The sequence below is a fragment of the Diceros bicornis genome, chromosome 11, assembly GCF_020826845.1.
Source record: "Diceros bicornis minor isolate mBicDic1 chromosome 11, mDicBic1.mat.cur, whole genome shotgun sequence".
Lineage (NCBI taxonomy): Eukaryota > Metazoa > Chordata > Mammalia > Perissodactyla > Rhinocerotidae > Diceros > Diceros bicornis.
The window spans coordinates 21200349-21221754 of NC_080750.1; the positions used below are offsets into that span (position 1 = coordinate 21200349).

The window sequence follows — 21406 nt, forward strand, 5'->3', positions numbered from 1 at the left end:
AATTCATTTATCTTTTCATTATAATTAGTGTTTTTTGTGTTCTGTTTAAGAAATTCTTTCTCATCTAAGGTCATGAAGATTTTCTCCTTGAAGCTCCATTGTTTTATATTTTGCATTTAGGTCTACAAAGTAGGTCAAATTAATTTAAATGTATGGTGTGATATAGGAGTCAAGGTTTATTTATATTTTTATTTTTTTTGGTGAGAAAGATTAGCCCTGAGCTAACATTTGTGCCAGTCTTCCTCTATTTTGTTTGTGGATAGCCACCACAGCATGGCTAATGATTAGAGTAGGTCAGCATCCAGGATCCGAACCAGCAAACCCAGGTAGCTGAAGTGGAAAGCGTGGAACTTTCACCAGTCGGTGATGGGCCGGCCCCTCAAAGTTTATTTTTAAAATATGGACCCAATTGATCTAATATCATTTATTGTAAAGATAATTCTTTCCCTATTGAACTGCAGTGGTGCCTTTGGTGTAAATGAGGTGATTATGAAAAATGAGTTTGTTCATGGACTCTATTTTGTTCCATTGATCAAGTTGACTATTCTTATGTCAATAACATATTGTCTGAATTACTGTAGCCTTATAGCAAGTCTTGATATTTGGCAGTGTGATTCTTCCCCTTTGTTCTTCAAAGATTTCCTATAGACTAAGGCACAAAGTACAAACTACTTTGTACAATATATAAAGTTCTCTTTTTCAGAGTTCAAGCTTTTATAAACAACTACAGTGCTTGATACTTGCAACAGAAGACATTCAATAAATATATGTTGATATGAATTAGGTTGGAATGTGACCTCTTATGAGTCCTCATGGTAACAAAAAACCAAGTGAAACACTAACACTACCACCCCACATCCTTACTATGCAACTGCAAGTTATAGATCTTTATCACAGAGAGTTAACGATACTTTTCACAAAAGTCGCATGAAATGCGGAAAGGCAAGCAACATGTTGATGGGGATACCTGTGCTTCTTGAAACTCCCTTAAACAGGTTATCATGTCCCTATTGCCAAAGCACGTAAGCATTAAAGTTAAAAAGAGGAAAAGGAAAGGGAAAATAAAGGGGAATTTTTTTCTAGAGGAGACTTTTGTCCCTTTTCTTCCTATCATGGAATTTTTAGACTACCTATGACAGGTTCTCAGAGCATACTGATATAGTATCCTCTATACAGCTAGTTTTAGAGTTCAATTTTCGAGAGGCTTTATAGAGGAAGAAGAGAGGATAGCAGTCTGTAAAGTTATCGAATCTATAGTTTTGCTAGCACTGCTTAAATTGCTTTGGCAGGAATATCCGTGTTGGAAAAGAATTTTTTGCGTGTGTGGATAGTGAAAGCAATCATTTTCAAGTATGCTTGCCAAGTTCTACAATACAGAAAAGACTGGTTAACGCTCTGCATTATGATTTAGTGCTATCTGATAAGGCAAAAAACAAAAAAGACTTAAAAATGTTTTACTAGGTCTTCCCAAATATTCTCTACATTTTGGTTTTCACAAGTACACATTTAACTCTACCTACTCTTGAAAATACCTTTAATTTGGCTTTTTTTTGAGCCTCAAGAGCAATCTTCCTTAAATCTTCAATCTCTTTCTGTAATTGTTCATTTTCTTGCTGAAGTTTCAGCCTGTGTTCACTGACAAATCCACAGTTCTCTCTCTCAGACTCCAATATATTTTGAAGTTTCTGAATCATTTCTTGGCAACGTGATATCTCTTCTGAGGAACTGATTAAAAAAACAAAAGAGTTTTTAAACTTAATGATCTGTAATAGAAGTCAAGAAGTCTGTCTATATTTTATAGTACAGACTTTTGTTCTCTTTGTTCTGAGTCGTTTCTCTTCACTGTAGACTTAAACTACATGGTTTCACAATGTTATACCAGGCAAATACATTCAACTTAGCAATCTTAACTAAGAATAGATAAACTGAACTGTTATCACTCACCTAGAAAATCTATGGGAAATTTCTCTCAAATTTTTACTAACATTGAGGACACTGTGTAAAGAAACTGCAAGGGGATAAACTGAAGCTAATGGTAAGGAAGGTGAAGTAGGTAATAATCAAAACTCCTTTACTTCATCAATCAACTCCATAGGAAGACACATTAGCTGACTATATTATTAAATTATAATAAGATCTAATTCATATTTTCCTGTTATATGTCTTAGAAATGCTTTTTATAAATTCTTAGTTCTATAAACTTCTTGTTTTATCACAGTTTAAATAGGTTACATTTCTTGAACTTTCTCAGCTATGGATTATTGGGTGATATAACCTCTAAACATGTATATTGCTTCATAATACTGCTAATATTTAATCCTATCTTTTAAAATTTACATCTTTTCAATCCCACATAATCAAACATTGTGAACATTCCCTGGTCAATAGGTGTCACAGGGAATATATAAGGTCCTTTATTCCCATAACACTTGCAGCTCTTTCTTCTTATCTCGATCTTGGCATATAAAGTCCCTAATGAAATGATGGATCTAGGCCATGATCATCAAAGGATGCCAAAATTAGAAAGATGCTAAGATCAAAAACAACCACACATTATGTGCCTCCAAAGAGAAGTCCAAAATATCACCATCTATAAAAAATTCTTACAAAAAAATGAAAGCTGGATCCGATCAAGCCTCTTGATTTAATTACTAGTTTTTAGGAACTATGTAGGACAGAGAAACAAGGTAAATGATACCACATATTCGTATGTAGGTAGAGGAAACTCTACCATACAAATAACCCAGTTTTTCAACAAACTGTAAGAAAAAAATAGAGAAATGGTGGATACCTACAGTGTGTGTATATATATCCCCATACACACACACACACACACACACACACACACACACACAGACACACCACCTTTTCTTTATCCATTCATCTGTCGACGGACACTTAGATTGTTTCCATATCTTGGCTATTGTGAATAATACTTCAATGAACATGGCAGTAAAGATATCTCTATGAAACAGCGATGTTGTTTCCTTTGGAGATATACCCAGAAATGGCATTGCTGGATCATATGGTAGTTCTCTTTTTAATTTTTTGAGGACCTCCATACTGTTTTCCATAGTGGCCGCACCAATTTATATTCCCACTAACAATGTACAAGGGTTCCCTTTTCTCCACATTCTTGCCACCACTTGTTATCTCTTGTCCTTTTGATAACAGTCATCCTAACAGATATGAGGTGATAGCTCACTGTGGTTTTGATTTGCATTTCCCTAATGATTAGCGATGATGAGCACCTTTTGATATACCTGTTGGCCACTTGTATGTCTCCTTCTGAGAAAAGTCTATTCAGGTCCTTTGCCCATTTTTTAAGCAGTTTATCTTTTTTTTTGTTATTGAGTTGTTCAAGTTCCTTATATATTTTGGATATTAACTCCTTATCAGATGTATTGTTTGCAAATATTTTCTCCTATGCCATAGGTTGTCTCTTCACTCTGTTGATTGTTTTCTTTGCTGTGCAGAAGCTTCTTAGTATGATGTAATCCCACGTGCCTATTTTTGTTTTTGTTGCCTATACTTGTGGGGTCATACCCAAAAAACTCATTGCCAAGACCAATATCAACAAACTTTTTTCCTATATTTTCTTATAATAGTTTCACAGTTTCAGAACTTATAACTAAGTCCTTAATCCATTTTGAGTTGATTTTTGTATATGGTATGAGATAAGGGTCCAATTTCATGCTTATGCATGTGGATATCCAGTTTTCCCAACATCATTTATTGAATAGACTATCCTTTCCCCATTGTGTGTTCTTGGCACCCTTGTAAAAGATCAGTTGACCATAAATGTGTGCATTTATTTCTGGGCTTTCTACTCTGTTCCATTGATCTATATGTCTGTTTTTATGCCAGTACCATACTGTTGATTACCGAAGCTTTGTAATATATTTTGAAATTAGAAGTGTGATGTATCCAGTTTTGTTCTTCTTGCTCAAGACTGCTTTGGCTATCTGGGAATCTTTTAAGATTCATCATGAATTTTAGGATTGTTTTTTCTATTTCTGTGAAAAATGCCATTTGAAATTTGATAGAGATTTTATTGAATCTGAAGATCATTTTGGGTAGTATGGACATTTTAACAATATTATTTCATCCAATTCATGAACATGATATCTTTACATTTATTTGTGACTTTTTCAATTTCTTTTATCAAAGTTTTTTAGTTTTCAGTGTACAGATTTTTTCACTTCCTTGGTTAAATTTATTTTAAGTATTTTATTCTTTTGATGCTATTGTAAATGGGATTGTTAATTTCTTTTTCAGATAATTTGTTGTTAGTGTATAGAAATGCAACTGATTTTAGTATGTTGATTTTGTATCCTGCAGTTTTACTGAATTTATATATTAGTTCTAATTGCTTTTTGGTGGAGTCTTTAGGGTTTTCAATATATAGGATCATATCATCTGCAAACAGAGACAATTTTACTTCTTCCCTTCCAATTTCAATGCATTCTATTTCTTTTTCTCATCTAACTGCTCCAAGTAGCACTTTCAGTACTATGCTGAATAGAAGTGGCAAGAGTGGGCACCCTTGTCTTGTTCCTGATCCTGGAGGAAAAGCTTTTAGCTTTTCACAATTGAGAATGATGTTAGTTGTGGGCTTGTCATATATAGCCTTTACTATGTTGAAGTACATTTCTTCTATATCTAATTTGTTGAGTTTTTATCATGAATGGATGTCGTATTTTGTGAAATGCTTTCCCTGTATCTATTAAGATGATCATATGAGTTTTACCTTCCATTATTTAATGTGGTATATCATATTTACTGGTCTGCATATGTCAAACCATCCTTGCATCTCAAGCATTAATCTCACTTGATCATGGTCTATGATCCTTCTAATGTGCTCTTGAATTTGGTTTGCTAGTATTTTTTGAGGACTTTTGCATCTATGTTCATCAAGGATATTAGCCTGTAATTTTATTTTCTTATAGTGTCTTTGTCTTGCTTTGGTATCAGAGTAATGTTGGGTTTGTAAAATGAGTTTGGAAAGATTCCCTCCTCTTCAATTCTTTGGAAGAGTTTGAGAAGGACTGGCATTAAGTCTTCTTTAAATGTTTGGTAGAATTCACCAGTAAAACCATCTGGTCCTGAGCTTTTCTTTCTTTTTTTTTTCTTGTGAGGAAGATTAGCCCTGAGCTAACACCTATTGCCAATCCTCCTCTTTTTTGCTGGGCTAACATTCGTGCCCATCTTCCTCTACTTTATGTGGGATGCCTGCCACAGCATGGCTTGATGCGCAGTATGTAGGCCTGCACCTGGGATCCAAACCTGTGAACCCCAGGCTGCCAGAAGCGGAGCACACGAACTTAACCACTATGCCACCAGGCCGGTTCTCTGAGCTTTTCTTCGTTGGGAAGTGTCTGATTACTAAAAATCCTCTATGTTTCACCTATGCTTATTCATATTCTAATGGTAATGAACTCCCTTTTCAGCTTTGTTTGTCTGAGAAAGTTTTTCTCTCTCCTTCATTGCTGGGTATAGTCTTCTTGGCTTGTAGTTTTTTTCTTTCAGCACTTTGAATATATCATGCCACTCTCTCTTAGTCTGCAAGGTTTCCTCTGAGAAATCTATCATAGTTTTATGGGGGTGGAAGGAGTCCCTTGTATGTGATGAGTTGCTTTTCTCTTTCTGTTTTCAGATTCTATTTTTTCTTTGACTTTTGGCAATTTGATTATAATGTGTCTACGTGAAGACCTCTTGGTGTTCAGCCTATTTATAGTTCTTTGGGCATCATGGATCTGGATGTTCACTTCCCTCCTCAGATTTGGGAAGTTTTCTGTTATTTATTTTAAAAAACTTTCTATCCTTTTCTCATTTTCTGCTCCTTCTGGGATCTTCATAATGCATATATTGATTAAGATGTCCCATGAGTAATGTTGGTTTTTTTCCCTCTTTTTCTTTCTTTTTTCTTTTTGTTCCTCTGACTGGACGATTTCAAATGACCTATCTTCAAGTTTGCTGACTTTTTCTTCTGCTTGATCAATTCTGTTGTTGAAGCTCTCCACTGAATTTTTCAGTTCAGTCACTATATTCTTCAGCTCCAGGATTTCTATTTGGTTCTTTTTTTTGAAGGGGGTTTCTATTTCTTTGTTAAACTTCTCATTTTGTTCATGTATTATTTCCTGATTTTGTTTAGCTGACTATCTGGTTCTCTTACAGCTCATTGAGTTCATTAAGACAATTATTTTTAATTTTTTGTCAAGCAGTTCATGGGTTTCCATTTCTTCTGGGTCGGTTACTAGAGCTTTATTTCCTTTGGTGGTGTCATGTTTGCCTGATTTTTTGTGGGTATCTGCATTTGAAGGAGACACTCCTCTTCCAGTCTTTACAGACTGGTTTTGGCAGGTAAAGATCTTCTCCTGCCTCTGGGATCATGGTTGAGTGGGGCTAAAACCATATCATGTTGCTGTTGTTGGGTCTGTTGTTGGCAGGCTTGTAGCCAGTGGTGCAGTCAAATGTTGTGTCCAGTGGGTTCCTAATGGTGATCCTGTTGCACCACTCGGCTGGTCCATGGGCAGGCAGGACTGCTTCCAGACTGTGGTAGAGTGAGACTAGATCTGGGTCACAAGACTGCTTCAGGGATCATAGTCAGGTCTGGGGCCAGTGGGCCTGTAATTGGGGGCATCTACAGGCGTGGCTTCCACTGGGTTCCTTGGGTAGACCCCCGGCCATGCGTAATGGCTTCAAACTGTGTAGAGCAGGACTTGATCTATGTCTTGTGGCTTTTGCTGGGTCTGCAGTCAGATCCACGGTTGGCAGGCCTGCTACCAGGGTACAGTCTGGTGTGTTTTCCACTGGGTCCCTGTTAGTGCTCCTGTCAGGTTGCCAGGCTGGTTCCTGGGTGGGCAGGATTGCCTCCAGACCACAGCAGAGTGGAACTGGAGCTGGGTCACGGGACTGCTTCAGGGACCACAGTCAGGTCTGAAGTTGGCAGGTTTGCCCCTGGGAGCCTCTACAGGTGTGGCTTTTGCCAGGCTCCTTGGTGGAAGGGGCTAGGTGCAGGACTGTGGACAAGCAGGGCTACAGCCAGGTCCACAGGCAGACAGGCATGCTTTGGGTCCACAGATGGAACCATAGTTGGCAAGGCTGCCACTGATGCACAGGCTTGTTTCCTTGGTTTTGGGCTCCCCCAGAGTGTTGCAATCTCCTACCTGGATCCCAAAGCTCCCACAAAGGCACTTTTGCCCATAGATGCCTGTCAAGTATTTGGTTCTGTGGAGGGACACAGGCTGGGGACCTCCTATTCTGCCATATTGCTGACATCACTCCTCCTATTTTATTTTTAAAATATCTATTAAACATATTTTATAACAGAGATTGAGACTTCATGCAATTCAAATAAGTAAGTTTTACTATATTAAATAATACTCTGGGGGGAAAAGGCAGAAAAATATGAAGAACAGATATGCCAGACTATAAGTTTATCATTTTAATAGATAACGTAATAAATAAACATAATTGATTATTCTAGAATATTCAATACCACAGGAAATATAAGTATAAACTGAGTATAAAAGCAATCATTATAAGCAAGCTACTATAACAGCTGCATAATTAGTATGAAAAAAGCAATCTTATGAACATCCTATTTAACTGCCAGAAAGGAGAAATTTAAAATAAGACAGTGTAGTACTGTTAAATCTTTTCTTCCTGAAGAAATCAGTTTTCAAAAATAATCTTGAAAAAAAATTCTATTTGGTGCTAAAAAATTTTTTTCAACATAAGAGGCCTAACAAAAAAAAGTAAAGAATCTATCAAAAATGGTATGAATTCTGAAAATGTTATAGAAAATCCAAAAGAATTACTTACTTTATTTCAAGTTGTTTTATTTTATTTTCTGCTGTCTTAAGTCTTAGCTGAAGATCATCTTTTGAACGCTCAGCAACGAGGCATCTTTGGTGCATTTCTTCCAGTTTTCTGTAATCACTTTCATTTACTCTGCCTTCACGGTAAATCTGCAGAAGAGGCTTATATGTATATTACCTTACAGAAGAAAATTGCTTTAATGCAGTTTAGAAACTGAAATCAATGATGAGAAATAAAAACCCATGATCACGTGCTCATCTGTTCCCATTGTAACATATTAAAACATATCAAAAATTAATTTTGGTTGTTTCACACTTACAAAATAAAAGTCTGAAAACTGACATAAAATAATAATTGCTTTTCTTGAAGCAATTATTAAATTAAATAGTTTTTCTTCAAGCAATTATTAAATTAAATAGTTTTCATGCTCACTGTAAACTATTAAAATAGTTTTAATATTTTAAGAGGAAATGGAAAATAGCTGAAATAAAAAAAAATCTAAATGTCACCACTTAGAGATAACTGCTTTGATTCTTTGATGAACAACTTTCAAACAATTCTATATTCCAATATTCAAAAATACAGACACATGCTGTGGTACGAGGAGTAGAACTGTCTGAAAGCGACTCTAGACTCTCACTCTGGGTTAACTCGACAATGATCCAGCTGGAATGGGGATTTTCCCTCCCCAGCAGGAGTGGTTGTACCCAAGCTCAGCTTCCCATGAGACTCAGCTTCTTCCCACGACACAGAGGCTCTAACATCCCAAGAACTGCAAGGTCTCCAGACGCTAGGTAGCTCACATTTTCAGACAAATCCTACACACACCTACCCCCCATATCCAGACTGCCTGTCCAAGTGTCCTGTGTCTTCTCCCACTGACAAGACTGCTTTATCACTCCTGCTCTATAAAAAGATAGTTTCAGCCCATCAATACTAAAATACTAAATACAGACCTATACCGCAGTCCCAGCAGTACTTCAATGTTAGCATGCTTGTCTGCGGGACAGTGGGAGAACAGGGAGCCCTGCCTTCTCTTTACTCGTTGCCATTAGCTTTGTAAGTTTTACATTTCCCCAATAAAGCCTTTTCCTTAACCTTTGCCATGTGATATTAAAAACTTCATCCCGAACTCCAATGTAGAGCAGGCCGCAATCTAAATGGGATCTATTCCCGGTCTTCCTCAGCAAAAAGAGGATTAGCATGGATGTTAGCTCAGGGCTGATCTTCCTCACAAAAAATAAATAAATAAATAAATAAATAAAATGGGATCTATTCCTATTCCATAACACATGGAAACTCAGAAGGGATGAACTTTGCAGGAGAGTGGTTACCATGAAAAGTCCCACCGTGAACATGACATGTATACTTTTTTTCCCCCACAAATGGGATTACATCCTATGTTCTGCTTTGTAAATTACTCCTTTACCATCCGATGCTGTCATGATCCTTTTAATATCAATAATATAGATATATCACATGCTTTTTACGCTACATGGCTCTTCTTTGAAAATCAAACTCTGACTCCACCATTTACCGTTTTTTAACATTGGGCAAGTTACTCAACCTTTCTATGAAAGTTCCTAATGCAGTACCTAAGACACAGTACATGCTGGATCAAATGTAGTCTCCCCTTTTTCCCCAAGGCATTTTAAAAGAGTGGGATATTTACTGCTAATAAAAAAGTTATCTAAGTAAGAAATAAATTTTAAACTATAGATGTCACATAATATTTTTTCTCAAATATTATTGAGCTAAATATTTTTCCTAACCATGAAATACAAATCTATACTTTTAAAAGGTAAAAATCACAGCAATGTTTTAATTTTCTGGTTATATATACTTCTTATATTTATAGATGGCCTAAATCCAGCAAGACTTGGCATCAAAATTTAAAAAGAGAAGAAAGACAAAATAAAATTGACTATTGGGATGAAGTTTAAGCAGGAATATAGCTACTTCATAAAATTTATACCTTTAAGTAAAAAGTCCAAATAATGTGGTCACTCTCATAAAGAAATGTATGCAGGCAATACCAGTATTTAAATGCAGATTGTGAACACATGCCAACGAAATAACAACACTCACCAGGAGAATACTTATAATATAGGGGTTGCTAGTAGATAGTGTGATGAAAGCAGACAGTAATGTTGAATATTTGCAGTTGGGTTTTAGGTAGTTATTTTTTCCTTTTTCTTCTTACCTTGTCTAGTTCTTCTTCCACTGCTTTTTTCTCCCTAATGGCTCGTTCAATTTGGCCTTGTTTTTCGGCACACTCCTATAAATTCAAGTCATATTGTAAATAAATATATTTGTAAAACCTTAGGAAAAATGGGAAAAAAATGGAGAAGTAAAATGATTTGTTCATAACAGGAATACCACACTTTATCAATACAGCAAGACCATATTGATTATAAACAAAAAAAAGCTCAATCTTCAAAGAGCTACCTATCCCAGGATTTCAGAAATTGCCTTCAGTGCAGAGTGCCACGGAGTTCTATGTAAACACACTAGGTGGGTGACAGAGGCTGAGGGATTCCAGCGAGATAAAAATAACTGAGACCCCTTTCTCATATTACAGTCTTTCATTGCATGTACTTTGATCACATATTTAAAAGGGAACATAGAAATGGACAGTGGCACAACACCATGAGGATAACCTGGGGCATAAAAAGGCACATGGGTATATAAATTCTAAAATAGATAATTTTTTTTTTGCATAACTTATAAACAGCCAACGGACATAGTAAAAAATGTTTTATTAGCATAAACATAAAACATTTCTACTCAAAAAATTTTAACCAGTAAAACTGAGCAAGCATATCAATTAACCAATAAAATTTAATATTTTGCAAATGAGACTAAAACTAAAAACAATCATTATAATGACTGGCTTTTCACAGTTATTTGTTTTTATCTATCTATTCATTTTTGAGAATGGATGTGGTTATTTTCTACTAATTGCAAATTATGCTTTGGATGAACCTGCTTTGCTGACAGTATACTAATATTCAATTATCTTTAACATTATTTTATAGAAGTACTGTATATCAGTGTTTTTAAATTTTAAAATAAGCTTCTAAATTGTGACTCAAAATTCATTAACTCTGATTATAATGATCTTTAACCCTATGTTACAAATCAGATGATTAATCTAAATTTATTATCTTTTATTAAGATAGAACTGTATAAGAAATGCAACTTTAATGTTCCATACATGTTCATATAGTAAGTTGCTAATCTATGAAAAAGCAGTTTCGTGGTGTGACATTTGAGATTTCTCCTATGTTCATAACTCATTTGTGTGATTTTTTTGTTGTTTTCATTTTATTGAGGTCATAATAGTTTATAACATTGTGAAATTTCAGTTGTACATTATTATTTGTCAGTCACCATACAAATGTGCCACTTTAACCCTTATGCCCACCCCCCAACCCCCTTTCCCTCTGGTAACCACCAATTTGTTCTCTTTGTCCATGTGTTAGATTATCTTCCACACATGAGTGAAAACACATGGTGTTTGTCTTTCTGTCTGGCTTATTTCACTTAACATAATACCCTCAAGGCCCATCCATGTTGTTGTGAACAGGACGATTTTGTCTTTTTTTATGGCTGAGTAATATTCCATTGTATACATATACCACATCTTCTCTACCCAATCATCAGTCGATGGGCACTTGGGTTGCTTCCACGTCTTGGCTATTGTGAACAATGCTGCAATGAAAATAGGGGTGCATAGGTCTCTTTGAATTGTTGATTTCAAGTTCTTTGGATAAATACCCAGTAGTGGGATAACTGGGTAGTATGGTACTTCTATTTTTAATTTTTTGAGAAATCTTCACACTGAGAAATTTCCACAGTGGCTGCACCAGTTTGCATTCTCACCAGCAGTGTATGAGGGTTCCCTTTTCTCCACATCTTCTCCAACATTTGTTATTTTTTGTCTTGGTAATTATAGCCATTCTAACAGGTGTAAGGTGATAGCTTACTGTAGTTTTGATTTGCATTTCTCTGATGATTAGTGATGCTGAACATCTTTTCATGGGCCTATTGGCCATCTGTATGTCTTCTTTGGAAAAATGTCTATTCATATCCTCTGCCCATTTTTTGATCGGGTTGTTTGATGTTTTTGTTGTTGAGCTGTATGAGTTCTTTATATATTTTGGAGATTAACGCATTGTCAGATATATGATTTGCAAATATTTTCTCCCAGTTGGTGGGCTGTCTTCTTGTTTTGTTCCTGGTTTCCTTTGCGTTGCAGAAGCTCTTTAGTCTGATGAAGTCTCACTTGCTTATTTTTTCTTTTGTTTCCCATGCCCAAGTAGACATGGTATTCGAAAAGATCCTTCTAAGACTGAGGTTAAAGAGTATACTGCCTGTATTTTCTTCTAGGAGGTCTGTGGTTTCAGGTCTTACTTTCAAGTCTTTGATCTATTTTGAGTTAATTTTTGTGTATGGCAAGAGAGAATGGTCTACTTTCATTTTTTGCATGTGGCTGTCCAGTTTTCCGAAAACCATTTATTGAAGAGACTTTCCTTTCTCCATTGTATGTTCTTAGCTCCTTTGCTGAAGATTAGCTTTCTGTAGATGTGTGGGTTGTTTTTTTTTGTGAGGAAGATCAGCCCTGAGCTAATATCCATGCCAATCCTCCTCTTTTTGCTGAGGAAGACCGGCCCTGAGCTAACATCTATTGCCAGTCCTCTTCCTTTTTCTCCACAAAGTCCCAGTAGATAGGTGTATGTCACAGTTGCACATCCTTCTAGTTGCTGTATATGGGATGCCGCCTCAGCATGGCCAGACGAGCGGTGCATCGGTGCACGCCCGGGATCCGAACCCAGGCCGCCAGTAGTGGAGCGTGCGCACTTAACAGCTAAGCCATGGGGCTGGCCCCAGATGTGTGGTTTTATTTCTGGGTTTAAATTCTGTTCTATTGATCTGTGTGTCTGTTTTTATAGCAGTACCATGCTGTTTTGATTACTATAGCTTTGTAGCATATTTTGAAGTCAGGTATTGTGATGCCTCCAGCTTTGTTCTTTTTTCTCAGCATTTCTTTAGCTATTTGGGATCTTTTGTTGCCCCTATGAGTTTTAGGATTCTTTGTTCTATTTCCATGAAGAATGTAATTGGGATTCTGATTGGGATTGCATTGAATCTGTAGATTGCTTTAGGTAGCATGGACATTTTAGTCATATTCACTCTTTTAATCCATGTGCATGGAATATCTTTCCATTTCTTTATGTCATCATCGATTTCTTTCAATAATGTCTTATAGTTTTCATTGTACAGGTCTTTCACCTCCTTGGTTAAATTTATTCCTACATATTTTATTCTTTTTGTTGTGGTTGTAAATGGGATTATATTCTTGAGTTCTCTATTAGTTTGTTACTTTAGTATAGAAATGCAATTGATTTTTCTAAGTTAATTTCATACCCTGCAAATTTGCTGTAGTTGTTGATTATTTCTAATAGTTTTCCGATGGATTCTTTAGGGTTTTCTATATATAAAATCATGTTGTCTGCAAACAGTGAGAGTTTCACGTCTTCACTGCCTACTTGGATTTCTTTTATTCCTTTTTCTTGCTTAATTGCTCTGGCCAAAACCACCAGTACTATGTTGAGTAAGAGTGGTGAGAGTGGGCACCCTTGTCTTGTTCCTGTTCTCAGAAGGATGGCTTTCAGTTTTTCCCCATTGAGTATGATGTTGGTTGTGGGTTTTTATATATGGCTTTTATTATGTTGAGATACTTTTCTTCTATACCCATTTTGTGGAGAGTTTTTATCACAAATGGATGTTGGATCTTGTCAGATGCTTTCTCTGTGTCTATTGAGATGATCATGTGGTTCTTATTCTTCATTTTGTTAATGTAGTGTATCACACTGATTGATTTGTGGATGTTGAACCATCCCTGCACCCCTGGAATAAATCCCACTTGATCATGGTGTATGATCCTTTTAATGAATTGCTGTATTTGGTGTGCCAATATTTTGTTGAGGATTTTTGCATCTATGTTCATTAGCGATATTGGCCTATAATTTTCCTTCTTTGTGTTGTCCTCGTCTGGTATTAGTATCAGGGTAACGTTGACCTCATAGAACGAGTTAGGAAGCATTCTGTCTTTTTCGATTTTTTGTAATAGTTTGAGAAGGATAGGTATTAAATCTTCTTTAAATGTTTGGTAAAATTCTCCAGAGAAGCCATCTTGTCCTAGACACTTGCTTTTTGGGAGGTTTTTGATTACTGTTTCAATCTCTTTACTTGTGATTGGTCTATTCAGATTCTCTATTTCTTCTTGATTCAGATTTGGGAGGTTGTATGAGTCTAAGAATTTATCCATTTCTTCTAGATTGCCCAATTTGTTGGCATATAGTTTTTCATAGTATTCTCTTATAATCCTTTGTATTTCTGTGGTTTCTATTGTGATTTCTGCTCTTTCATTTCTAATTTTATTTGAGCCTTTTCTCTTTTTTTCTTAGTGAGTCTGGCTAAGGGATTGTCAATTTTGTTTATCTTCTTAAAGAACCAGCTCTTAGTTTCATTGATCCTTTTACTGATTTTTTGGTTTGAATTTCATATATTTCTGCTCTAATTTTTATGATATCCCTCCTTCTGCTGACTTTGGGCTTTGTTTGTTCTTCTTTTTCTAATTCTGTTAGGTGTAGTTTAAGATTGCTTATTTGAGGTTTTTCTTGTTTGTTAAGGTGGGCCTGTATTGCTATGAATTTCCCTCTTAGGATCGCTTTCGCTGCATCCCATATGAGTTGGTATGGTGTATTTTCATTTGTCTCCAGATATTTTCTGATTTTTCCTTTAATTTCTTCAATGATCCATTGGCTGTTCAGTAGCATGTTGTTTAGTCTCCACATATTCGTCACTTTCCCAGCTTTTTTTCTTGTAGTTGATTTCTAGCTTCATAGTATTATGGTCAAAAAAGATGCTTGATATGACTTCAATCTTCTCAAATTCTTTGAGGCTTGCCTTGTTTCGCAACATATGGTCTATCCTTGAATGTTCCATGTGCACTTAAGAAGAATGTGTATTCTGCTGTTTTTGGATAGAGTCTTTGGATCTATTAAGTCTGTCTGGTCTAGTTTTTCATTTAATTCCATTATTTCCTTGTTGACTTTCTGTCTGGATGATCAATCCATTGATGGAAGTGGGATCTTAAGGTCACCTACTATTATTCTGTTGTTGTTAATATCTTCTTTTAGGTTTGTTAATAGTTGCTTTATGTACTTTGGTGCTCCTGTGTTCGGTGCATATATACTTATAAGTGTTATGTCTTCTTGGTGCAGTGTGCCTTTTATCATTATATACTGCCCCTCTTTGTCTTTCATTGCCTGTTTTATCTTGAAGTCTACTTTGTCTGATATAAGTCTGGCAACACCTGCTTTCTTTTGTTTGCCATTAGCTTGGAGTATCGTCTTCCATCCCTTCACTCTGAGCCTGTGTTTGTCTTTAGAGCTAAGATGTGTTTCCTGGAGGCAACATATTGTTGGGTCTTGTTTTTTAATCTATCCAGCCCACTCTGTGTCTTCTGATTGGGGAATTCAATCCATTTACATTTAGAGTGATTATTGATATATGAGGGCTTAATGCTGCCATTTTATCACTCATTTTCCAGTTGTTCTGTATTTCACTTGTTTCTCGTCCCATGTATTCAGAACTACCAATTCAGTTTGGTAGTTCTCTATGAAGGTTTTCTCTTTATTTACCATTTGTGTCTCTGTTCTGGTTATCTGTTTAGTGGTTACCATGAGGTGTGTATAAATAATCTTATAGATGAGATAGTCCATTTTCTGATAGCCTCTTATTTCCTTAGTCTAAGCCAATTCCATCCATTTCCTCGTCCCCTTCTAAGTTATTGTCACCACTTATTCCATCTTGTGTTGTGAGTTTGTGGTTAAAATGACGAGATTATATTTATTTTTGATGTTTTCCTTCCCTTTATCTTTAATGTTATAATTAAGTGTTTGCTAACTTGTTCTGATAAAGAGCTGCAATTTTCTGATTTTGTTTGCCTATTGATTTCCTTGCTCAAGACTTTGTAAACCCTTTCTTTTTTTTTTTCAGATATGACGGCCTTCTTGTAGGATGTGTCTCATGGCAATGAACTCCCTTAGCATTTGTTTATCTCAGAAAGTTTTTATTTCTCCATCACATCTAAAGGACATTTTCGTCGGACAGAGTATTCTTGGCTGAAAGTTTTTGTCTTTCAGCATTTTGAGTGTATCATTCCACTCTCTCCTAGCCTGTAAGATATCTGCTGAGAAATCTGCTGAAAGCCTGATGGGGCTCCTTTGTAAGTTATTTTCTTCTGCCTTGCTGCCCTTAATGTTTTTTCTTCGTCATTGACTTTTGTCAGTTTTACTACCATATATATGCCTTGGAGAAGGCCTTTTTACATTGATATAATTAGGACTTCTATTGGCTTCATTTACTTGTATTTCCAGCTCCTTCCCCAGGTTTAGGAAGTTCTCAGCTATTATTTCTTTGAACTAGCTTTCTGCTCCATTCTCCATCCCTTCTCCCTCTGGAATACCTATAATCCTTATGTTGCATTTCCTAATTGAGTTGGATATTTCTCAGAGAATTTCTTCATTTCTTTTTAGTCTTAGGTCTCTCTCCTCCTCCATCTGAAGCATTTCTATATTTCTGTCCTACAGACTGCTAATTCTGTCCTCTATAAAATCAGCTCTGTTATTCAGGGAGTCCAGATTTTTCTTTATCTCATCTGTTGTGTTTTTCATCTCCAATGTTTCTGATTGGTTTTTCTTTATAATTTCATTCTCTTTCATGAAGAATTCCCTCTGTTCATTAATTTTGTTCCTGATTTCATTGAACTGTCTATCTGTAATTTCTTGTAACACATTGAGTTTTCTTATGATAGTTATTTTGAATTCTCTGTGAATTAGATTGTAAATTTCTGTGCCTTCAGGATTGATATCTGGGTGCTTGTCGTTTTCATACTGGACTGAAGTATTAATATATTTCTTCATACTATTAGATGGCATGGATTTGTGCCTTCCCAAAGGATAGTATTTGGTTGCAGATTCTGCCTAATGCCACTCGGGGGAAGTCAGGAGCTGTGTATTCTGAGCCCATTGCGATCCATGGCATCTGTGGCTGTCCTTTGGAATCTATGCTGACAGAGCCCATCTGTGATTGCCTGTTCGCTCACTTGGTTGCAGCTGCTGCTTTTCTAATGTATGCATGGGCTCTCTGGCTGACTGGCTGAGCTGGAGCAGCTGGCAGGGGGAAGGGTGCTGTCTTCACATGTGCGATCCCCAGGGTGTTCTCGTGCTTCCCTTGCTATTTGCTCTCCTGGGGTGCTGGCTTGATGAAGACACCCCCGTAATAGCTTAGCCTCCTCTGTGTGTAGGTTTCCCATGAGCTGTGAGGGAACCTGGAGACCGAAGGCATTTTTGTAGAGAGCCGCCCCTCCCCCTTCTTTTCTCAGAGCCAGATGCAGTCCTGTGCCCTGGGCCACTGTGGAAGAGGGAGAGGAGATGGGGGAGGGAGAGGAGATCCCCTTACTTCTTTCCACTTCCTCCTGGGGGTCCAGCACCTCCACCTTCAGACATATGGGTGCATGGGTCTCTCAGATGTCTTTTGTGTCGTATGAATGTCCTTTATTGGTCCTTTTCATTGTATCTTGTGGAAGAGTCTAAGGGAAGAGCTCACTCTGCCATGATGCTGATGTCACCCCTAAATCCCATGTGATTTTTTTAATAGACTAATTTTTAGAGCCGTTTTAGGTTCACAGAAAAATTGAGTTGAAACTACAGATTTCCCCTATACTTCCCACCCCCATACATGCATAGCCTCCCTATTATCAACACCCCCCACTGTAGTGGTATATTTGTTGCAACTGATGAACCTATATCGACACAGTAGTGTCATTGAAAGTCCATAGTTTACATTAGAGTTCACTCTTGGTGTTGTACACTCTATGGGTTTGGACAAATTTATAATGACATGTATCCACCATTACAGAAGTATACAGAGTAGTTTCATTGTCCTAAAAATCCTCTGTGCTTCACCTATGCCTATTAATCACTCTCTCCTCCTAAACTTCTGGTAACCATTGATCTTTTTACTGTCTCCACAGTTTTGCCTTTTCTAGAATGTCACACAGGTGGAATCATACAGTATGTAGCCTATTCAGACTAGCTTCTTTCACTTAGTAATATACATTTTGGTTTCCTTCATGTCTTTTCATGGCTTGATAGCTCATTTCTTTTTAGTGCTGAATAATATTCCACTTTCAGGACATACTACAGTTTATTTACCCATTCACCTATTAAAGGACATCTTGGTTGCTTCCAAGTTTTGGCAATTATGAAAAAAACTTGCTATAAACATTCATGCAAAGGTTTCATGTGGACTTAAGTTTCCAACTTCTTCAGGTAAATACAGAGGAATGCAATTGTTGGGTCGTATGGTAAGAGTATATTTAGTTTTGTAATAAACCACCAAACTGCCTTCAAAAAAAGTGGCTATACCATTTTTGCATTCCCACCAGCAATGAATAAGAGTTCCTGTTGCTCTACATCTTTGCCAGTATTTGGTGGTGTCAGCGTTCTGGATTTTGGCCACTGTAATAGGTGTATCTGCCACATATTTGGTGTAATGAGTGGTATGTCATTATTGTTTTAATTTCATTTCCCTAGTGACATATGATATGGAGTATCTTTTCATATGCTTATTTGCCATCTGTATAACTTCTTTGGGGAGGTGTCTATTAAGGAATTTGGTCCATTTTTTAATCAAGTTGTTTGTTTTCTTACTGTTGAGTTTTAAGAGTTCTTAGTATATTTTGGATAGCAGTCCTTTATCAGATATGTCTTTTGAAAATATTTTCTCCCAATCTATGGTTTGAATTTTCATTCTCTTGAGAGTGTCTTTTGCAGAGCAGAAAATTTTAATTTTAATGAAGTCCAACTTATCAATTTTTTCTTTCAGGGATCATGTGTTTGGTTTTGTATCTAAAAGGTCAGTGCCAAGCCAAGATCATCTAGATTTTCTCCTATATTATCTTCTAGAAGTTTTATAGCCTTGTGCTTTGTATTTAGGTCTGTGACTCATTTTGAGTTAATTTTTTGTGAAGGGTGTAAGGTCTGTGTCTAGCTTCATTTTTTTTTTTATGTAGATGTCTAATTATTCTAGCACCAATTGTCAAAAAGACTGTCTTTCTTCCATTGTATTGCGTTCGCTCCTTTGTCAAAGATCAGTTGACTATATTTATGTGGGTCTATTTCTGGGTTCTATATTCTGTTCCATTGATCTATTTGTCTGTTCTTTCACCAGTACCACACTGTCTTGATTACTACAGCTTTATAGTAAGACTTGAGGTCTGGTATTGTCAGTCTTCTGACTTTGTTCTTCTCCTTCCTATTTTGTTGGCTATCCTGGATCTTTTGTCTCTCCATATAAACTTTAGAATCAGTTTGTCAACATCAACACAATAACTTGCTGGGATTTTGATTTGGATTGCACTGAATCTATAGATCAAGTTGGGAAGATCTGACATCTTGACTATATTGAGTCTTCCTAACCATAAACATGGACTCTCTTATTTAGTTCTTTGATATTTTTCATCAGTTTTGGAGTTTTCTTCATACAGATCTTGTACATTTTGTTAGACTCATTCCTAAGTATTTAATTTTTTGGGGTGCTAGTGTAAATGGCATTGTATTTTTAATTTCAAATTCCACTTGTTGGCCTGGCCTGGTGGTGTAGCAGTTAAGCTTGCGCGCTCCGCTTCGGTGGCCTGGGGTTCGCAGGTTCGGATCCTGGGTGCAGACCGATGCACCACTTGTCAAGCCATGCCATGGCGGTGCCACATATAAAGTAGAAGAAGATGGGCATGGATGTTAGCCCAGGGCCAATCTTCCTCAGCACAAAAAGAGGAGGATAGGCATCAGATGTTAGCTCAGGGCTAATCTTCCTCACCAAAAAAAAAAATTCCACTTGTTCATTGCTGGTATATAGGAAAACAACTGACTTTTGTATATTACCTTTGTATCCCGCAACCTTGCTATAATCACTCTTTGTGCGTGTGTGTGTGCACATGTGTGAGGAAGATTTGCCCTGAGTTAACATCTGATGCCAATCCTCCTCTTTTTGCAGAGAAAGACTGGCCCTGGGCTAACATCTGTCACCATCTTCCTCTATTTTGTATGTGGGACACTGCCATAGCATGGTTTGATAAGCAGTGTGTAGGTCTGTGCCCAGGATCCGAACCTGCGAACCCTGGGCCGCCGAAGCGGAGCATACGAACTTGACCACTATGCTACCAGGCCAGGCCCTATAACCACTCTTTTGTTCCAGGGTTTTTTTTGTTGATTCTTTTGGTTTTCTACATAGACAGTTATGTCATCTGCAAACAAATTTCTTCCTTCCTAATCTGTATAACTTTATTTCCTTTTTCTTCCTATCAAATTGCATTAGCTAGTACTTCCAGTATCATGCTGAAAAGCAGTGGTGAGAGGGGATGTCCTTGCCTTGTTCCTAATTTTAGTGGGAAAGCTTTCCGTTTCATAGCTGTAAGTTTCTTCTTTTTGGTGATGAAGACTGACCCTATGCTAATGTCCATTGCCAATCTTCTTCTTTTTGCTCAGGAAGATCAGCCCTGAACTAATATCTGTGCCCATCTTCCTCTATTTTGTACATGGGATGCTGCCACAGCATGGCTTGATGAGTGGTATGTAGGTCTGCGCCTGGTATCCGAACCCGCAAACCCCAGGCCGCCAAAGTAGAGCGTGTGAACTTAATCACTACGCCACCAGGCTGGCCCTTCACCGCTGTAGGTTTTTTGTACATATTCTTTTCAAGTTGAGGAAGTTCTCCTCTGTTCCTAGTTTACGGAGAGTTTTTATCATGAATAGGTGTTGGATTTTGTCAAATGCTTTTTCTGCATTTATTGATATGATTCCTATATGATTTTTAATGTAGACATTAATAACAAGGTTGGATCACACTTCTGGGTCTGGCAAGTGGCACATAAAGAAAGGTATGTTATAAATATGCTATACAACTGTCTCCACCCAATCCACCATTTCAGTGCCAAATGATGATGGCTGAAAGAATATTTGGTTAACCTGAGATAAAGTTAAAATGAGAAAAGTTGAAACTCTTATAGATAAATATACTAATTCTATTAGAAAGCACTATAATACTAAAGCAAAGATTTAAAATTACTATTAAAAGGCTTTCATGGATATTTGCTATTAATTACCACCAATATTCCTTGCCCTTTTGGGCAAGATATGATCAAATGGTATTAGATATTTTTTCAAGTACTCATGGAGTATTTCTAAAATCTAACCCAATAATGTACCATAAAAGAAGTCTCAATAAATATTAAGAATCAATATCATGTAGACTATATCTGTGGTCCCTATTCAACCAGGTTAGAAATCAATAATAAAAATATGTCTAAATACCCATGTATTTGGAAATTCAAAATTAGACTTCTAAAAAGTTCATGAATCAAAAAACGATCATAATGAATGTTTCATTTTACTTGTATAAATTTGGGCATTTATAACCACTCTTCTTCCTCATTTGCTATAGATTAACA

General features: G+C 36.7%; 1 protein-coding gene across 2 annotated transcripts in view; it reads right to left on the minus strand.

Moving 5' to 3' along the window:
- Positions 1-21406, minus strand: part of SCLT1 (sodium channel and clathrin linker 1) — a 169962-nt gene that overhangs the window by 57121 nt on the left and 91435 nt on the right. For both annotated transcript variants that reach the window (XR_009221541.1, XM_058550061.1), the window contains exons 15-17: positions 10028-10102; positions 7828-7973; positions 1533-1725 (exon numbers count right to left, since the gene is read on the minus strand). Coding sequence is in view for 1 of the 2 variants with exons in the window: in XM_058550061.1 (XP_058406044.1) it covers positions 1533-1725; positions 7828-7973; positions 10028-10102 (414 nt within the window). In the remaining variant the exon portion in view is untranslated. The remainder of the gene's footprint in view (positions 1-1532; positions 1726-7827; positions 7974-10027; positions 10103-21406) is intronic.